The 19806-nt window shown below is 35.1% G+C and overlaps 1 protein-coding gene across 4 annotated transcripts in view; it reads right to left on the minus strand.

Annotated features, from left to right (window-relative positions):
- MAP4K3 (mitogen-activated protein kinase kinase kinase kinase 3) overlaps positions 1-19806 on the minus strand; it is a 194724-nt gene that overhangs the window by 38566 nt on the left and 136352 nt on the right. For 3 of the 4 annotated variants that reach the window (XR_005531592.1, XM_039251257.1, XM_039251259.1), the window contains 3 exons: positions 16527-16585; positions 15196-15258; positions 4299-4357 (listed from right to left, as the gene is read on the minus strand). Coding sequence is in view for 3 of the 4 variants with exons in the window: in XM_039251257.1 (XP_039107188.1) it covers positions 4299-4357; positions 15196-15258; positions 16527-16585 (181 nt within the window). In the remaining variant the exon portion in view is untranslated. The remainder of the gene's footprint in view (positions 1-4298; positions 4358-15195; positions 15259-16526; positions 16586-19806) is intronic. The other variant, XM_039251258.1, reaches the window with a different exon arrangement.

Raw genomic sequence — 19806 nt, forward strand, 5'->3', positions numbered from 1 at the left:
ATGTGAAGATACAATGACTATGGGTAAAATGCTTAGAATAGTAATTTAAAATATAGTAAGTACTCAATTCACATTTTCTTTTTTATGATGGACTAAGCAACATTTCTAAGTGTGGTCTAGGGGTCCTGGAGGTCCCTGAGCCTCCTGTAGGGGTCTGCAAAAACAAAACTATCTTCATAACGCATATAACACAAAAAAGCCTTTACCTTCTTCACTCTTATTTTCTCATCGAGAATGAAACTCTGGAGTTTTCCAGAGGTTATAAAATACAAGATAACACAACAGATTAGTAGCAGATATGAGAATCCAGCTGTCTTCTATTAAGCCAGATATTAAAGAGCTTTGCAAAAAATGTAAAACAATGCCAATTTTCTTACATTACTGTTTCAGAAAGATAGCTGTTTTTCATAAAAATTATTATTAGTAGGCCTCAATAAAAAGTTTGTGAATTACATGGACATATATAAAATCTATTAATGCGATTATTTGCTGCTTCTAAGTCTCATGAGAGGAACTGAGTGGTGTTAGGTTTGAGGTGGCATTTAAATTGGTCCTTAATGAGGAATTTTTAAAAAATATTTATTTTTGTAGAGAGCGCAAGTGGGGGAGGGGCAAAGAGAAGAGGGGAGAAGATCGGATGCAGGCTCTGAGCTGACAGCCTGATGTGGGGCTCGAACTCACGAACTGCGAGATCATGACCGGAGTCGGACGCTCAACCAACTGAGCCACCCAGTTGCCCCATGAAGATTTTTTTAAATACACACACTAAAAAATGTTACTTATGATAACATGTAACGAGTAGATTACTATTTTAAGTAAATAAATATTTTGAAAAGTTCTGTTTAAATTTACAATACTGTAAATACTAACAGTTATAACTCATATAAACAAAAGCTCTCTGTAGTCCTCAATAATTTTTAAGACTGTAAAGGGATCCTTAGACCGAAAATTTAGGAAGCACTGCTTTAAACTGTTAACAAGTTAAATATAGTATCATAGTGTGCTTTTACATCATGTTAGAAGATAGGAAAAAACTTTTTTCTTAAGCACATGCCAATATTTGGGGGGCACCTCTTTTTCAATAAAGAATATTCAGATTTGAGAACAATTAAGAGGTAAAGTAAAAATGTAGTTTATTTTTCAGTTACCATATTTAATTTGACTTAAATGGCATTCCACTTTTTAAAAAAGAATCCTCCCAAGAGGACTACGTTCTCCAAGAATAAGAAAGAAAGGTTGAATAAGACATGGAAAAGCAGCTAGCTTTACTGCTATGGACTCACGTATATTTTTAATTTACTTACTAGTAAATTCCCTACTATGTTTTACAGGTATTTTGTTAATAAGGTATATAATTCATGAAGTGTTAATGAAAAGTAGGATATATAATTTGCTTTTCAAAGGCTTTAATAAAGAGAAAGTGAAACAGGGCTAAATTTGCTAAGAGGTTCATTTATTGTAAATACTGTATCTTGTGAGCCCTGGGGAAAAGTAAGACTGATTTAATCACTAACACTTGGTGCTATACAATAAACAGTGTCACTATTCATTGGTCCAGGTGGATTCTTCCGTTATGGAATTTTTTAGAAAGTAATGAACAAAATAAAACAAAAATGATGTCCACAGATACTGAGTTACTAAGTCTATCTAAAATAATTAGGAAATCTGGATGAAGATGTTAAAAATGGGGAACAATATGCAATCACAGATTCAACTGATGAAAGCGAAGAAACAGATATAGGGAAGTAAAAAAACAATACAAAAACCCCACAGCCAAAATATTTAGCATATTCAAATTAGCTAAGAAATTCACATGCTGGTTGCTGAAATCTTCTAAAATTGCCCAACTGACTAAAAACAATCTTTAAGTATTGTCCTGAATACAGTTGAAGACAAAACAAAAAATTTCCTATTTCTTTAAAACTAAAGAGCAGTTTTATTCACTCATATTCACTGCTTTTATAATCAAAAATTACTTACTGAGTAAATACTACACAGATAAGGGCAATCATTAAGTATTTACTAAACCATCCTGAATGCTTTGCAATGATTATTACATTTCACCCTTACCACTTCACAAGGCAGGGACTATTATAATCCCCATTTTACTAGAGAAAATTGAGGTAAATTTCTCAAAGTCACAGAGCTTACAGGAAGAGACAGTTCTGACTCCAGATATGGCATTCACTACTATTACATCCAATTGTGCCAGGAAGTGTGTAATTCAATGTACTTTTTTCACCATTACTTAAGTCTTGAGAATTAAAGTTATCTTTAGAATTTTTGCTCTAAATTAAAAACAATCAGAAATAATTTAGTTTTCTCTTAAAAACAGTATTTTGTTCATTTTAAATAATCAGAAAAGTTGACACCAATAACAGCCTTCAAAAGAAAAGAAAACTCAGTTAAGTCAAAATACATATTCTATTAAAAACAAAACAAAACAAAACAACCTATACCCTATCTTAGTTCCTGTATGGTCTGGAATAGGTAGAAGCCCATAAATGGAAATCTGTCTGCCTGATCACCTATGGAGAAAGCAGGAAATCCTGTGAGTTTTAAAACACTGCCTGGTCACAAGAATAAAGCAGACGTATCAGTACAGCAAGAGAAGTGCTACATCCATGCTCATGTCACATGTATGTATATACCTGTACACGAAACACAGCCAAAGGTCAAATTTTTGGCCAACCTACCTTGCCAGTGATTCGTTATATAGACTATAGTTCCTTAAGCAGGGATCCAATTAATCAAAAAATGAAGGTTGGGCAAATTATTAACATTTTACCTAGCCAAAGTAACTATATACTATGAAAATGTCTAACAATCAGATATTAGACAATGGGAACTAAGGAATCTGGAAAAGCATTAAGTGATGGGCCATGTATCTTCTTGCATTTTTGGTAGTATATAATTTAAAAATATACTTAAAATGAGCCAAAAAAGTGTAAAGGAGGTATTTCTCCACATCAACCGTCTCTTACAATACACCAAAATTTGCTAACAAGGTCCTTAAAACTAGTGACCTTAAATTAAGACAAAATAACAAAAAAAGCACTTCAGAATTTGTATTTGTTAACCACTATGAGGCAAATCTTCCTTTGCTGTCCATCAGTGAATCAGGAGAGATTATAAATAGCACACAGTTACTAGTTAGAAAAAATGTCATTTTTCTATCGGGGAAATTTTATGTTTTTTCCATTTTAGGAACCATAAATCAGGTTAATTAAAAAAAAAAAACCTCATCGTATTTAACTCAAGTTCGGCTTAAATCCAAACTAATGCAGTTCTCTAGGCTGTCATTCAAAATCTTTTCTCTGTGTTGAGAAAAGATAGGGTATTTCGTCTAAAAAAAGGAGACATGATTTTGCATTATCTTTAAATCTGAACTACTTGTCTTAGTCACCATTCCTCAAATGCTTAAACTGCAGACATATATATATATATTTTTCAACTCTCCAATGTAAGTGAAATTATATGTTGAAATTTTAAGTTCTGATTGTTCAAACAATATCTACATTGCTGGAAGTTTTTGACAACTTAAATAGTATTTCCTTGCAATTAGATTTTATAATGGTAACTTATCCACGAACTCAGAAAATGAGAATCTACAAAGAACAGCAGGGTCCTGTCCCCTTACTCTGCTGAGGACTATGAACAACTTAAATTGTTCCTCCTCGTAAGCTGCCTTCCACTACAGTGGTATACCACCTAGAGAGTGACTGGTGTACAGCAGAGGCCTTGAATAATTGTTGGATTTACTTCTTGCAGGAATTGATAATTCTGAAGACACTAGATGCATTTTAACTACTATCTACTTTTTGAAAAGCTCTTAAAAGCTAAAAAGTTAGGATAAAGATTTCTAACAGTGTGAATACCTCAAACTATTTTCAGAGCCAACACACCTGGGATATGTACCAAAGCAAGTTTTATAAGGAATAAACAGGTCAACCTTAAAAATAAAAGAAAAAAATCTGAAACATATTGTCTTCAGTTGGAATGTACTTTGTTTTCTCTAACAAGGTCTACAAAGTACCTTGATATAAAAAAAAAACAATGTCCCCATTATGACAATTACTGCCTAAATGATTAGCAAGGTTGCAACGAAGAAAAGTTGAAAGCATATTATAAAACCTACCTACCAGACTAATATAATTTATGTCTGGAAATACTAACATATGTTTATATATTAAATATATAATAAAACATAGAATAGATATGTAATATATATAGATTAAAATATAAACCAACTTAATTATTCTTGAATTTAAATTTAATTTAAAAAGAACTTTACTTACTTGTTTGCACCCAAAAAGTAACTACCTTGATGTCCTTGTCCATATTCTAGTTGTAGATCCTAGTAGTACAAAATGATGTATTTAGCAAAATAGTAATATATCACAAATCATAATACACAAAGATACATATTTTAATAAAGAAACCACAGATTGCAAATAAATCTGTATTGCTAGATGTTCTTTAAAAATAAAGGCATGGTGGGACTTCCAACAATAAAAGATGTCAGAAGTTTGTAGTTGTGGTTTATATATTTTATTATTTAAGTTCAGTATTTTTCTGGGAACTTGTCTGAATAATACATATAAGTTTCATTTATGGTTATTGCTTTCTTAATTAAAATTTGTAAAAAAAACCAATTTTTAGAAAGAAAAATGTGCAAATAAAGTATTTAATATCAAAGCTATAATGAAGCAAAATGATTACAGAAGAGAACAAGCAACAAAAATCTTGACTTTGTTCAAGAAGATCTGCAATAATTAGGTACTTATATACGTTCACATATTTCTACTGCTGCTTCAGACAGGTAATAATTTTTAAACATACAGAACAGGTGTTCTTTTTAAGTAAATTGTATGGATGAACATGGCCAAGGTTGCATATTACACTTAAAGGGCTTTTAATAATTTTTTAAAGAGCTAAGTAGTGAAAACTTCAAATGAGTATTACTAAGGCAGTTCCTTAACGAAACGTTTCCCCTGAATGCGACAGGTTGTAGAGTTAAGAACTGAAATTTAAAGGGACTAACAATATATATGCTCAACTCAAATGCCTTCTTGGGGAAAAAATTATGTTTTCCAACAACTATGGAAAGTACAAACTAAAGTTTCCTTTCTCCCCTTAAGTCACTGTATTTCAAGCATGATTTTAACAATAAAGGGGGAATATTTAACATTTAAAATGAGTTTTATTTTCATCAGAATATAGAATGCTTAAAGTGTTTTCTGATTATACAAGGTGTCGCCAGATGCACAGTCAGGATTTAATGCAAAAGATACCTCCTTGGAGTAGGCTTCCAACACTGTATAGGAAGAAAGGTGCAACCTTTCCCATGTCTCCACGGCATTTAATACATAGTTCTCCTCTAGCACTTAAACTGCCTTTTAATTAATTTACTAACCAACTTATAAAATTAGAAACCAGGCTGTGAGCTCCTCAAAAAAGGGAAGTTGTTAAGTTTAACCTTCTTCCCTTACAGCCCAGAGTCTAGAATAGTACCTAGCACACACTAACTAGGCCCTTAAAATAAATTCTTGTTTAAATGCCGGTAGTTCAGTTTCCTGTAAGCAGATAACTAACACTCCAGCCTTGTTAAGGCACACAAATTTTAAATAACAAAAATACTAAGTCTAAGAATACAAGAATTCTAAGCGATACATTACATTTAAGTGAAAAGCACTTTTTAACATTTAAGTACTCCTAGACCTGTCAAAAAGATTATCTGATGAAAATCAAAATCAAAATCCTGGTTTAGACAAGATTCAGATCTTGTCTTCTTCAATATTTGTATTCTTTCATGCATAATAAACATTCCTACCAGTGACAGAACAGATAATACATCAAAAAAAAGATTAGTCAGCCATCACACTGGTATCACATGAAATTCCAATGCAAATGGATACTGGCTCTATTTAATTCATAATGATATATCTTAATAGGATTATATCACTGTTATCATAAGACTACCAATTATTCTGCTGTACAATTTAAGTGGTCATGACTTTGTACAGGAACGTTTACTCTTTGGAATCCAGTAAAGAGAAGTACTAATCTCAATGAATACACTTCTACTAAATTCAATTTTTTTCCTTCAGCTACAAGTAACCTTCCCTTCTTTACCATACCAGCAATCTCTTTAGCCAATGGAATTTCTTAAGCCCCTAATCAAATGATGGCTTCTAAAAGTGTACATTTGTGCAGAATGGCAATAGCTTCTGTTATATAAACACATTATCATGTGGCTGTTGTAGAAACAGTCATCTTATGGTACATGACAATTGTCAGGTTGATAATAATGATTGAAAAAAATCCACTGAGATTAGCAAAGCAATTAGGAAGGTAAGAGTCTAAAATAACAAATGTAGTATTTTAATAGAAAATTGTACATAGGTTCATAAGCAGAATAACATTCTGGCCAGGGAGAAGTTGCATATCCCAGTGTGATGACTAAATGTGCCATGTATCAAACCCTACCAGGAAAGCTAAAATTAAAAGGGGCCCATTCTTTATTAATTCCTGTTTTTAGCAACCATGAAACAAAAACAATGTGCTAGGAATGTCATCAGGTAAAAGAATTACACTAAGTCCTCTCATCAGTACTGAATCTCATATAATTCAACTAAGATTTACCAACCACCTATTATATGGCAGGGACTCAGACTGTAAGTCATTCAAGAAATATGAGAATAAAAAAGAAAGGAAAAAAAGTAAAACTTGGGCAAAGTTAGTAGCCATTTATATATATTTAAAATACTCTAAGAAAGACTGATCCAAGACATTTATCAAAAAGTACTTGGAAGCTATTCTGTAATAGAAAAATGCTACTAAAATTATGCTTGGAAAAGTACTCAAGATGATCCTAGATGAAGGAAAAACACAACAATCCTTTATAAGCTAAGTAAGAACACAGATGAACACGCCAAGAGAAACAAAAGAATTAGTAACAAATGAGGTGTCAACTTATTAATAAATGACAATGTTCAGCTATACAGTAAAGTCAAACAAGTAGCAACATGGAATGAAAACATGCAATAGATTTATGTGGACTCAACCTGAATGCTCAAACAAAAACTGAAGATGGTCACTCCAGCCCAATGAAAATATCTTTTTGGGTCAGAAAATCCTAACTTCAGTTTTAGTGAATGGGGAAGTATTTCTAAACGTAGGATAGAGCCAGAAAGCACTGAAAAAGATAAAGGATAGAACACAGAACATGGGAAAGGGAAATTACATGATCAAGAAAACGTTTTTCATTGTTTTCTTTTTTTATAAGCCCTTTGTGAGGTTGCAAAGCCTATATCTGATGAGAAAACAGCAGAACGTTAACAGAACTGATAGAGCTGGCTACAAAAATATAAAAGAAAAAATATGGCAGCAATATATTTTATCAACAAAACAGAGAATAGAATAAGATAATTTCTTTCCTCATCAAAAATGAGAAAGTTATTATTTGAATAAGGTCATTGTAAGATACCTTTTAATATGGTAACTTACAGAAGTAAAAAGGGATTGAATCTCAGACAAATCAAAAAAGATGTTCTTAAAAAGTCAGAGAAGCAAGTGAGGTCATAACACTAACAGATAAATGCTGAGCAGTATTCATGACTCTGACATGGAGAACTTGGACATGAAGATCAAACAGGGTAGGTTTGCCATTCTAAATTTTTTTTTTTTAATGTTTTATTTCTAGGAGAGAGAGAGAGAGACAGCGTGAGCAGGGGAGGGTCAGAGAGAGAGGGAGTCACAGACTGAAACAGGCTCCAGGCTCTGAGCTGGCAGTCAGCACAGAGCCCGACGTGGGGCTCGAACCCACGATCCGCGAGATCATGACCTGAGCGAAAGTCGGACGCTTAACCGACTAAGCCACCCAGGCGCCCCAAGGTTTGCCATTCTAGAAAATGTCCTATCATTGTGCAATTATAAATGAGTTCTCCTTAGAAACTGTCTTATTATATTAGGTAAGAAAAGTAGCCACACCACATAAATTTAATAGTAAGTAATAGTGTAACAAATTAAAAATAAACAAAGTTGGCATTTACTGTTTCTTTTCCCGAATAAATTTAATTTTATTTTCAGATTTTATTCAATTTTGACCTAATTCAGGGGTTTCTTGAAGTACTTTTGTTATATTTACTGACAATGATCAATTGGGTAGCACTCAATATACTCAATATGTATTGGTCATTAATTCTCATAATGACCTTCTGAGTTAAAGGCTATTCTGATTCAGGTGCCTGGGTGGCTCAGTCCATTGAGCATCCGACTTCAGCTCAGGTCATGATCTCATGGTTTGTGAATTCGAGCACCGTGGAGCCTGCTTTGGATTTTATGACTCCATCTCTCTCTCTGCCCCTCCCTTGCTTGTACTCTGTCTCTCTCTTTCTCTCTCTCAAAAATAAATAAACCTTAAAAAAAAAAAAAAAAGACCCATGGCTAATATTATCTTCAATGGGGAAAAACTAAGAGCTTTCCTCCTAAGGCCAGGAACATGACTGGGATGTACACTCTGACCTCGAAGTCCTAACCTCAGCAATCAGACAACAAAAAGAAATAAAACACATACAAATTGGCAAGGAAGAAGTCAAACTTTCACTTTTTGCAGATACTCTATGTGGAAAACCCAGAAGACTCCACCAAAAAACTGCTAGAACAGATACATGAATTCAGCAAAGTCACAGGATATAAAACCAACGTACAGAAATCGGTTGCAGTGGGGCGCCTGGGTGGCTCAGTCGATTAAGTCTCTGACTCTTGATTTCAGCTCAGGTCATAATCTCACAATTCGTGGGCTCAACCCCACATCGGGCTCTATGCTGACAGTGCAGAGCCTGCTTGGGATTCTTGCTCGCTCTCTCTCTCTCCCCTGCTTACACCCTCTCTCCCTCTCTAAAAATAAACTTAAAAAAAGAAAAGAAAAGAAATCATATTAATCAAAAAAATCAGTTGCGTTTCTATACACCAGTTAGGAAGGAGTAGAAAGAGAAATCAAGGAATTGATCCCATTTATACCTGCACCAAAACCTGTAAGATATCTAGGAATAAACCTAATCAAAGAGATAAAAAGATCTGTATGCTGAGAACTACAGACAGCTTATTCAAGATATTGAAGAAGACACAAATAAGTGGATAAACATTCCATGCTCCTGGACTGGAAGAATATCGTTAAAATGTTGATACTACCCAAAGCAATCCACATAATCAATGCAATCCCTATCAAAATAACATTAGCATTCTTCACAGAGCTAGAACAATTCCAAAATCTGTATGGAATCAGAAAAGACCCCCAAATAGCCATATTAATGTTGAAAAAGAAAACCAAAGCTGGAGGCATCACAATTATTCCAGACTTTAAACTGCATTACAAAGCTGTAATCACCAAGACAGTATGGTACTGGCACAAAAACAGACATCCAGATAAGGAAACAGAATAGAGGACCCAGAAATGGACCCACAAATTTATGGCCAACTAATCTTCGACAAAGCAGGGAAGAATATACAATGGTAAAAAGACAGTATCTTCAGTAAATGGTGCTGGTAAAACTGGACAGCAGAAGAATGAAACTGGACCACTTTCTTACACCATACACAGAAATAAATCCAAAATGGATTAAAGACCTAAGTAAGCCAGGAAACCATCAAAATACTATAGGAGAAAAACAGGCAGCAACTTCTCTGACCTCAGCCGCAGCAAATTCTTACTAGAGCTATGTCTTTGGAGGCAAGGGAAACAAAAGCAAAAATGAACTACTGGGACCTCATTAGGATAAAAAGCATTTCTCTTTTTTTTAAAAAACTATAGTACAGTTGACACCTATTGCATTAGTTGCAGGTATACAACACAGTGATCCAAACCTCTATTCAGTATGCTGTGTTCACCACAACCACACTACCATTGATCATCAGGCCACACTCTTACAATACCACAGACTATATTCCTTCTCTTGCACCTTTTATCCCGGTGACTAATTCATTTGGTAACTGTAAGCCTGTACCTCCCACCTCCCTTCATTCATTTTGACCAGTTCCTGTCCCCCTCGCCTCTGGCAACTACTAGCTTGTTCTCTGTATTTATGGGTTTGGGTTTTTTTTTTTTTTTTTTTTTTNTTTTTTTTTTTTTTTTTTTTTTTGGCTTTGTTCATTTGGCTTTTTGTTTTCAGATTCCACATATAAGTGAAATCACATGGTATTTGTCTTTCTCTGACTTATTTCACTTAGCATAACACCTTCTAGATCCACCATGTTGTTGCAAATGGAAAGATCTCATCTTTTCATCTTTTGTTATTGCTGAGTAATTAATATTCTGTTGTATATACATACCACATCTTCATCCATTTATCTACAAACACTTAAGTTTCAACATCCTGGCTACTGAAAATAATGCTGCAATAAACAGAGAAGTGTGCATATATCTTTTTGAATTAGTGTTTTCATTTTCTTTGAATAAATACCCAGTAGTATAATTACGGGATCATACAGTATCTTTATTTTTCATTTTTTCAGAAACCTCCAAACTGTTTTCCATAGTGGCTACACCAATTTGCATTCCCACTAACAGCGCACAAGGGCTCCTTTTCCCCCATATCCTTGCCAACACTTATTATTTCTTGGCTTTTTGATTTTAGCCATTCTGACAGGTATGAGGTGATTTTTCATCGTGGTTTGACTTGCCTCATGATTAGTGATGTTGGGCATCTTTTCATGTGTTTGTTGGACAAAATGTCTATTCAGGTCCTCTGCTCATTTTTTAACTGGGTTGTTTTTTTGGTATTGAGCTGTGTAAGTTTCTAAAGATATTTCGGATATTAACCTCTTACTGGACATATCATTTGTAAATATCTTCTCTCATTTAATAGGTTACCTTTTCCCTGGCTGATGGTTTCCTTTGCTGTGCAAAAGCTTATTTTGGTAATGTCCCAATAACTTACTTTTGCTTTTGTTTCTCTTGCCCTAGAAGACATACCTAGAAAAATGTTGCTAAGGCAACAAAAGAGATGACTGCCTATGCTTTCTTCTAGAAGCAAAACTCTTACTATTTAATTACTGCATTATGGTGACATTTTTAAACTTAAGCATCTTCTCAAAATTTGCAGACCTTTATTACTCATTAACAATCCTAGAGATCAAGCTCTGTTCTTCTGGTTTCATATATTATGATTATCAAATTTAAAAAAATCATTGTATTGTAATAATGAAAACTGAGATGTAATATTCTCAATTCATTTATAAAATCATAAAATGAATACATTTAGCACTTAAATACATTTAGCACTTGAAACAATAAGAAATCATTCATGATATGGGACTTTCAAGCAACAAGTCTTTAAAGGGCTAAATTTTCTGGGTCCCGAAAGATTTAGAGCTGCCATACTGGTGCCAAGATGACAGTCGGACATTTTGCATTCATCAGGCTTCTTTCTAGTGGCCAAGAGCAAGTATTTGTAACAGGTGGAATTCTTGTTGACAGTGCCAAAGTTTTAGGACCGATGAAATCAGGGAACTGAAACGGCTATGGACACTTCACACAAATTGGGATGGCTATTCTTACACACACACACACACACACACACACACACACACACACACACACAATAACACGTGCTGATGAAGATGTAGAAAAATTGGGAGCCCATGTGCACTGCTGGTGGGAACGTAAAATGACATAGCTGCTATGGAAAATGGTATGGCATTTCCGTTAAAAATTAAATGTAGAATTACTATATGATGCAGTAATTCCCTCTCTTGTTCTATGCCCCAAAGAACTTAAAGTAGAAATCAGAAAGGTATTTGTACATCCATGTTCATAGCAGCATTACTGACAATAGTCAAAAGGTGGAAGCAATCCAACTGTCCATTGACAGATGAATGAACAAAATGTGGTGCACACACACACACACACACACACACACAGAAATATTATTCAGCCTTAAAAAAGAATTTCTGACCCAGGCTACACCATGGGTGAATCTTAAAACACGTTGTGACATTATGCTAAGTGAAGTGAACCAGTCAGAAAAGGACAACTATTGTATGATTCCACATCTGTGAGGTACTTCAAAGAGTCAGAAGGTAGAGTGGTGGCTGCCAGGCGCTGGAAGGAAGGGGGATGGGAATTACTGTTTCATGGGTAAGGAGCTGCAGTGTGGAAAGAAGAAAAACGTTCTGGGGATGGAGAGTGGTGATGGTCGCACAATATGACTGAACTTGATGCCACTGGACTTCACACTTAAAAAAGGTTACAATGGTAAATTTTATGTTATATATTTTACCACAATAAAAATATTATGGGGCACCTGTGTGGCTCACTCAGTTAAGCATCTAATACTTGGGATGTGATCCCAGGGTCGCAGGATTGAAATCTGCTTAGGATTCTCCCCCTCCCTGCCCCTACCCACTCGTGCAAATGCACAGGCTCGCGCTCTCTCTCTGTCAGAAAAGAAGTAATAATAACTATGGGGGCACATGGGTGGTGCCCGACTCTTGATTTCAGCTCAGGTCATGATCTCACAGTTAAGAGAGATCAAGCCCCACATCTCTGTACTGACAGCAGAGCCTGGCTTGGGATTCTCTCTCCCTCTCTCTCTGCCGCTCCCATGCTGGTGCTCAGGCATGCACTCTCTCTCTTTCTCTCTCACAAAATAAATATTTAAAAAACAGATAAAACAGGAGCATTCTTTTAAAAACTAACAATAACTATGGAACATACATATGTTGATTAAAGGAGAAACCAGAGTGCGAGCTCAGTATTTGGGGTAGAGGCAACAGAGACAGGGTTTAGGTTTCAATCCCTGAGCCAGGCTACCTTGACCAAAGCCCTGCTGGGCTATTAGTTAGCTGGGTAGCAAGATTCCAATCCCAGCTTCTTTGCACCTAAAGTCCCCTCATTTGTAACACAAGGATTTTAATACATTTGAAGTGTTTAGAATGCCTGGTGTATAAAAACTTGTAGATGAGTGTTAGCTTTTATCATCATCAGAAGTGAACTTTTAAAGGTTGATTTTATAAGCTGTAGGATCTGACAAATGTTTTATTCATCCCTCTTCTGTCAGAACTGTGTAACTAGTGAACTGTCCCTAAAGCCCTCTGTTACAAGACCCCCTGTGAACTGCTCCCTCTGTCATAAGAAACTCCTGATTATCTGGGGGTAGGACAGTTCTAGGGAACAGAGCCATGATAAATTATTCATGTTACTAGGCTGGTTCTAGAAACACAGGGAACAGAAGAGAATAACTGTGATTCTAAAGACCATGTTTCTGGGTTTGGTGCTGTTGTCTTTTCTAGAGAATATTAATAACAGTCTGTTTAAACTTTTGATTTTATGGTCTTTTATTTCCACAACAAATGTCACTAACTGTCATTCTAGCCTATATGTGTGTAATTCTGAAAAAAACCTTCAATCCAGAAATCACTGACAGCGTTTTCTTCAGACATTGCATCTCACTTGCCTCTTTGGACAGTTAACTCTCAAGCCTTACACTTTCTGGTTCTCTCTGGACCATCAGATGCATCCTTCTTTCTTTAGGCACAGTCCAAGTACTGACTCTTCCAGCTTTTCAAGTGCTTCTTCCTTTTCCTCCATGTTGGTTCTACCTTTGGCTGCAAAACACAGGTATCGCCCACTGTGCTAACCAGTTTTCTGCACTCCTTCTTTCTTCGGACCTAACTAGGGAACACATGCCATCATGGTTTCATCTACCATTTCTTCTTTGATGACTTCAATCTTCCTTTTCTGAGCTAATCCCATAATTCCAGTAGTAGTATGCCCATTTCATAATTTCAGCTCTTTATCTGCCATCTCTCAAAACTGTGGTCTGTGCCAATGACCGTTCCCACATCAATTCCCATGAAACATTGGAGGCATCTGTCCATTCTCTTCCTGAAGATTCTATAATCGTTCCTACACTATAGTGAAATTGGTCAATCACTTCCAGAAGCCAGATAAGCCACACTGACCCCAAAGCTTTTCTCCTTTGATTTCCATAGACCTGTTACCTAAATGTCACCCTCTCCTCCTCAAAAGGCACCACCTGCTGGCAATCCACTGTGTATTTTGCTGCACGGCTGAAAATTTCTATGTCCAAGTATTTTCAGCCCATCAAGACAGCCACTTCCAGGGCGCCTGGGTGGCTCAGTTGGTTAAGCGGCTGACTTCAGCTCAGGTCAAGATCTTCCGGTTCGTGGGTTTGAGACCCACGTGTCAGGCTCCATGCTGACAGCTTAGAGCCTGGAGCGTGCTTTGGATTCTGTGTCTCCCTCTTTCTCTGCCCCTCCCCTGCTTGTGCTCTGTCTCTCTCTAAAATAAATAAACATTAAAAATTTTTTTTTAAAAAGCCACTTCCTCAAAAGAGGAATTATGTTTAAATAGTCTCTTTTATGTTCTACAAATGTTATAGGGCATAGAATTAAGAATTTATATACAGAATCATTTAAATTAACCAGAATTGAAAGAAGTATGTTATAAAGGCAGAGAAAAAGGAAAGAGAAGGAAAATTCCAATGAAAATGCAGAAAAATAGAGTCTAAGGGTAAATACGGAGGCAACTTAGAGCCCTGGCTAGCTACTAAAGTAGAAAAAAACCCTATTTAACAGTAACTATTAAAGTTACTATTTACTTAATATTTACCAGGGTTAATTTCCCTCTTTTCTTACATAGTGGTAACACAGCCTTAATACTTATAACTTCAGGGAGGCTTTAAAACCCAAATTCTGGACTGAGAAAATGAGATATTACCTAATGCTACAAAGCTGTAATTTCACCTGAGACTGATTTCATTGTTAATTAGGGGTAAGTTATTTTTTGAAATTATTTATAGATACATTATATATGTAATATATAAAAACAGTTTCATATATATGAACAGATATATGATACGGATGGTTTCTAGTTCACTAAAATAAATCATATTAAATGATATTTTTATAGGGAAATGTAATTTTTTTTCTAAAAAAATCCCCACATTTGAGTGTGAAAATTAAATGCTTTTCATTAAAAAAGGGAAGTATTTTTTAGTTTTTATAACATAAGACATTTGAGTAGATATATCTAACTTGCTTTGCAAAAAATTTGCTATAATCAGTATATAGAACTGGTTCATTAAAATTGGACAAAATGTTTGATCAAAAAAATAAAAAACAATTAAGACTAAACAATGCTGACAAAGAAAATCAGAAGATGAGAAATACCAGATTAGATCTTGCAGTGTAGTATATTTCTTCTGAACTGTCCAAAAAACCATCACTGTCGGGCTGTTTAGCAGAGACCAAGAAACCCAAGTTATTTACACTTAGACTAAAAGCCACAAATTCACAAAGGGAAACTGTCACAAATGAGGTTAGTCCTGCTAATAATTTTATTAAGGCAAATGCCAAGTCAAATCATCTTAAGAAGCTTCTAAAATAGCAATATTGCAACAACTTTTCTTTGTAATACAGTTTTATAAAACTAGTATATAATTTAAATGCATGCAATGCCAACTTCAAAAGAGAAACAGGAAACAAACTCTAACTGCCTTAACAAATACCATTAACATTTACAAACATCATGACTACTTTCTGTTAACCTTCTACATCCTCTACATAAATGTTAGGTTTAAATGTCATAATATAATTATTTTAAGAATTTTCCCTTAACATTCCTTTCCTCCATGCTGGTATAATGAGTTAGAAAAACTCCACTTTGTTTGTATGCCTTTAGTCAAGTGGGTTAAAATAAGCATTAAATTGAAGAAAGTTTCCATTTCAATCCTTACTACCTATTAACAGTAACTTTCTTCCCAGTACTGAACAGAAAAGAAAAAAAATAAAAAACATAATCTGGAGCTCTAGGAACCTGATTTCATTAGGATTAATTTTATTTTTTAAGTCTAATTTTTAAAAATTTTCCATAGGATATTAACATCTTAAATATCTGCAAAACATGTTTCTTCTAAGACTACATCTAAAAACATGATCATATACCTTGGAAGGTATTTACAAAACATTAACAAAGAACAATCATGAAAAGGACATTCACATAGTTATCAAGGCTTAAATGAATGACAGACTTGACCTACTACATACGCGTGGTCTCTCCTGAGCTTTAGTCCCAGTAGATGTGACTCTACCCTGATGTTTAGAAAACTGGCTTATACTCTTAAAAGGCTGCCCATAAATTCAGTGAGATGTAAGGTATTGGTCCAACATTTTAATTTAAAATGGTGGCATTTATCCTAACAACTGAATATACAAAAAGCCCCTCGAAAACTGAAAAACAAAGATGAAAACAATTTAAAAGGCCAGCATTAAAAACATTTAATAAGAGAATGGTAAAACTAGTAAGTTTCTCCTAACTTTAAGAATATTCAATCTCAGCAACACAGATTTATTTTTTATAATTTTACAATTACTTACCTTTTTATTTCCCCAAATGCTTTGGAAAATATCAGCAACTAGATTTTTTAGTCATTACCAATTATCACAAAGATGAATGAAAATATTTATTTTTAGCGTTAACATTCCAAAACTACATTACTTACAAGTTCATGATGTGGTTCTGTCTCCTTCCTTAAGGGTGGATCAAATTTTACTTGGCCAACTAAAGAAGAAAAGAAATAAAGCCATGATCTCTTTTATATTCTTAAAGACCTAATAATTCTAAAACTTACTCTATGGCAATACATTTAATTTTACCAGATACCATTTGGAGATCACAAACCAAAGATTTAAATTAAGAATCTGTTGGCTGGAAAAAGACCAAGAAAGTCTAGGTAGGCTATTTAAAGCTTAATCTGTTAATCCTAGGCCTCTCCTAGGATTTCTCCTAGAAAAAAAATGATAAGCAAAATTATGTGTATGTTACAGTTAGGATTTAACTTGCTACTTCACTGTGACCCAGCATTAACAAGAGACCATCTTAACTCAGGGTTTAGGGGTGGAGACAGCAATTGAGGCAGAGTACTTTTGGAAGCCAGACTTCAAGTTGGCCTTTAATGGTTCCTCCTTCTAGTATTCATCAATTTGTGTAGTCCCTTCCTACATCACCAGGGTTGATCTATGTGACCAAATGAATACAGCAGAGTTATGGCATTATCATTTCCAAGATAAGGCTTTTGTCTTGGGCTCTCACTTTTGGACTACTTGCTCTGAAGTCATGCTGTGAACAGCCCTCAGGAGAATCTAAGTGGCAAGTAACTGAAGCCTCGGTTAACAGTTATGTAACCTCGGAAGGAAATCCTCTAGCCCAGCCAAGCCTTCAAATGACTGCAGCCCCAGCTGGTGTTACTTCATAACAGACCTGAGGCAGAACCACCCAAAGATGTCCTGGATTCCTGGCCCTCAGAATGTGTGGGAGAATAAATGCTCATTATTTTAAGCTACTAAATTTTGGGGTAATTTATTATATAACAATAAATAACACACCACTGTAGCTCAAGTATAAACTAGCTAGAGCATATATAAATTAACTATACTACTTTCACCTTTTTCCTTGCTATTACAATATACTGAATGTTTCGTTATCTTTACCTCTAATTTCTATATCTCACTATCATTATCTGCTTTTATAACCTGAGTAAAACCTTCAAAGCCACTGAAATAAAAGCAGAGGCACAAACAGAAAACATTAAAAAGAAAAAACACAATCACAAATACATCACAGTTCAACTAGTAAGAGTTTCAGCCAAAATACCAATTCTCAATCAAGGTGAGGAAATGAGTGAAATTTCAAAGTACAGTAATTTTTATAATTGCTTTTATTTTAGCTTAGTATGTATGGCTATTGTGAATGTTAATACCATTGAAAAGAAACCATGAGATCTGAATGTTTATCGATAGAAGGCATAAGTGAAAAGGGCTGGGAAACACAGCCCTCTAAGATCTCCAGCTGTGTAAGTATGTATGTAGTTTATAGCTGTTATGGACCAGATATCAAATTCTGGCCCTTAAAGATGAGTAGGTTCTTCGATAATGGGTTCCTTATACCTGTCTGCACATGATCACACACCAAAGATCATAAAATAACTTTTAGGTAAGTTATTAAAATATTATATATATATATGTACATATATATACACACACACACACACACACATATACACAAATACAGACACACACACCTCACCTTGATAGAGGCCTACTGAACAGCTCTCACCTATATTTGTTATCAAACAGCAAAATTAAATCTGTAATAAACTTACATGAGGACAGTTTGTGCATCTGTGTTACTGTCACATGTGGACAAGCCTGCTTCCCCCCACCAGACTGTATCATCACCGAGCGAAGGGGCGCAGAGCTGTTGTCTTAGACTAACTTTCCTAACAAGGACAAACTTAACAGTAGCAGGGCTCCTATACCCCCGTCCTTCCTGTCCTGTGGGAATGCATTCCCAGAAGGAGGAATGCACAGCAGAGCCCCTCTGGAGATTCATTCTTCATGCCTGTTCTCTTCAAATCCCCTCAAGTTATGGCAAGCTTCTGCCACAGAATCTTCCAGCTACTGTTCAGATGATTATTGGTCAACCATCCCAGGCTGCAGTGCTGTTTCTGATGTTCTTCATAATGTGAGAAAATCTTACTTATGTGTAACTGTCTTGATCTCCGTTTCCTACACCATCTCCTAGAACATATATCAAGATACACACCACAAATCTCTATTTTAATGTCCAGATGAAAACTCCCTTGGGGTGCCTGGGTGGCTCAGTTGGTTAAGCATCCAACTTCGGCTGGCTCAGAGCCTGGAGCCTGTTTCAGATTCTGTATCTCCCTCTCTCTCTGACCCTCCCCTGCTCATGCTGTCTCTCTCTCTCACAGAAAAAAAAAAAAAAAAAAAAAAATTAAAAAAAATTAAAAAAACAAAAACCTCCCTTTTAGCTTGAGACAGCTCCACTCCAACATTCCCACTTGCTGACCCTATGCTAGCAATTATGGGTAAAAACTAACCCTACTATGGCTGGCAGGAAGAGCCCTGGAATTATTTCTAAAAGTGAATCTTTGCTTATCATATTTAATAATATGAAGGATTCCTAAAAGGGAAAGAATAACAGCCTTTCTGCACAGGAGTCAGTTTTCATATACATGTTGCCTACACACCATTTGGTTTAATAAAGAGAAAGCCTTGGTTGCATGGAGAGACACCATGTAACTGTAAACATAAAACATTATCAAGAGGAACTACTATATACAACTTTTAAAATAATTTTTCCAAAGCCTATCTATAGACAACAGCATTAACTATTCTATCACATCTCATATAAAATAACAAAATATTCTAAGAAAGCAGATATTAGAACACTGAAAGATTTAAAAGCCTCAAATACCAAACTCACAAATTATCAAAAGTGGTGGTTTTCATTCTGTTGCTACCTCAACAAACTAGAGGGATATGACACAGTTTTTACTGGCAAATGGGGGAGAAGGCAGGAGGTCCATAGTAATTCACCTGCTCCCACCAAGGGAGGGCACACGAGAATCTCAAAAATACTGGGGTACAGGCGTCTAGTATTAAACAGCATACTCACACATATGCACTTACAAGCTGACAGTCAAAAATATAAATTTGTAAAGAATAATTCAGAAAGAACCACACTTTGCAATAAAGAGTCTGACAATATGATTTTTGAAAGAACTAGATTACAAGCTAAAACTACCTTAAATGAGATTTTCAGTAGTACTGAATGCATAAAGTTTTCTAAATCAACACAAAGACATCTCTGATTTCACCATCTGTATTATCAAAGAAATGACAAAGACATAATTTTTTTAAAAATGGGAAATTACATATATGTATGTATATATATGTATACACACACACACACACACT

The sequence above is a fragment of the Hyaena hyaena genome, unplaced genomic scaffold (genome assembly GCF_003009895.1).
Source record: "Hyaena hyaena isolate Hyena2069 unplaced genomic scaffold, ASM300989v1 scaffold_388, whole genome shotgun sequence".
NCBI lineage: Eukaryota > Metazoa > Chordata > Mammalia > Carnivora > Hyaenidae > Hyaena > Hyaena hyaena.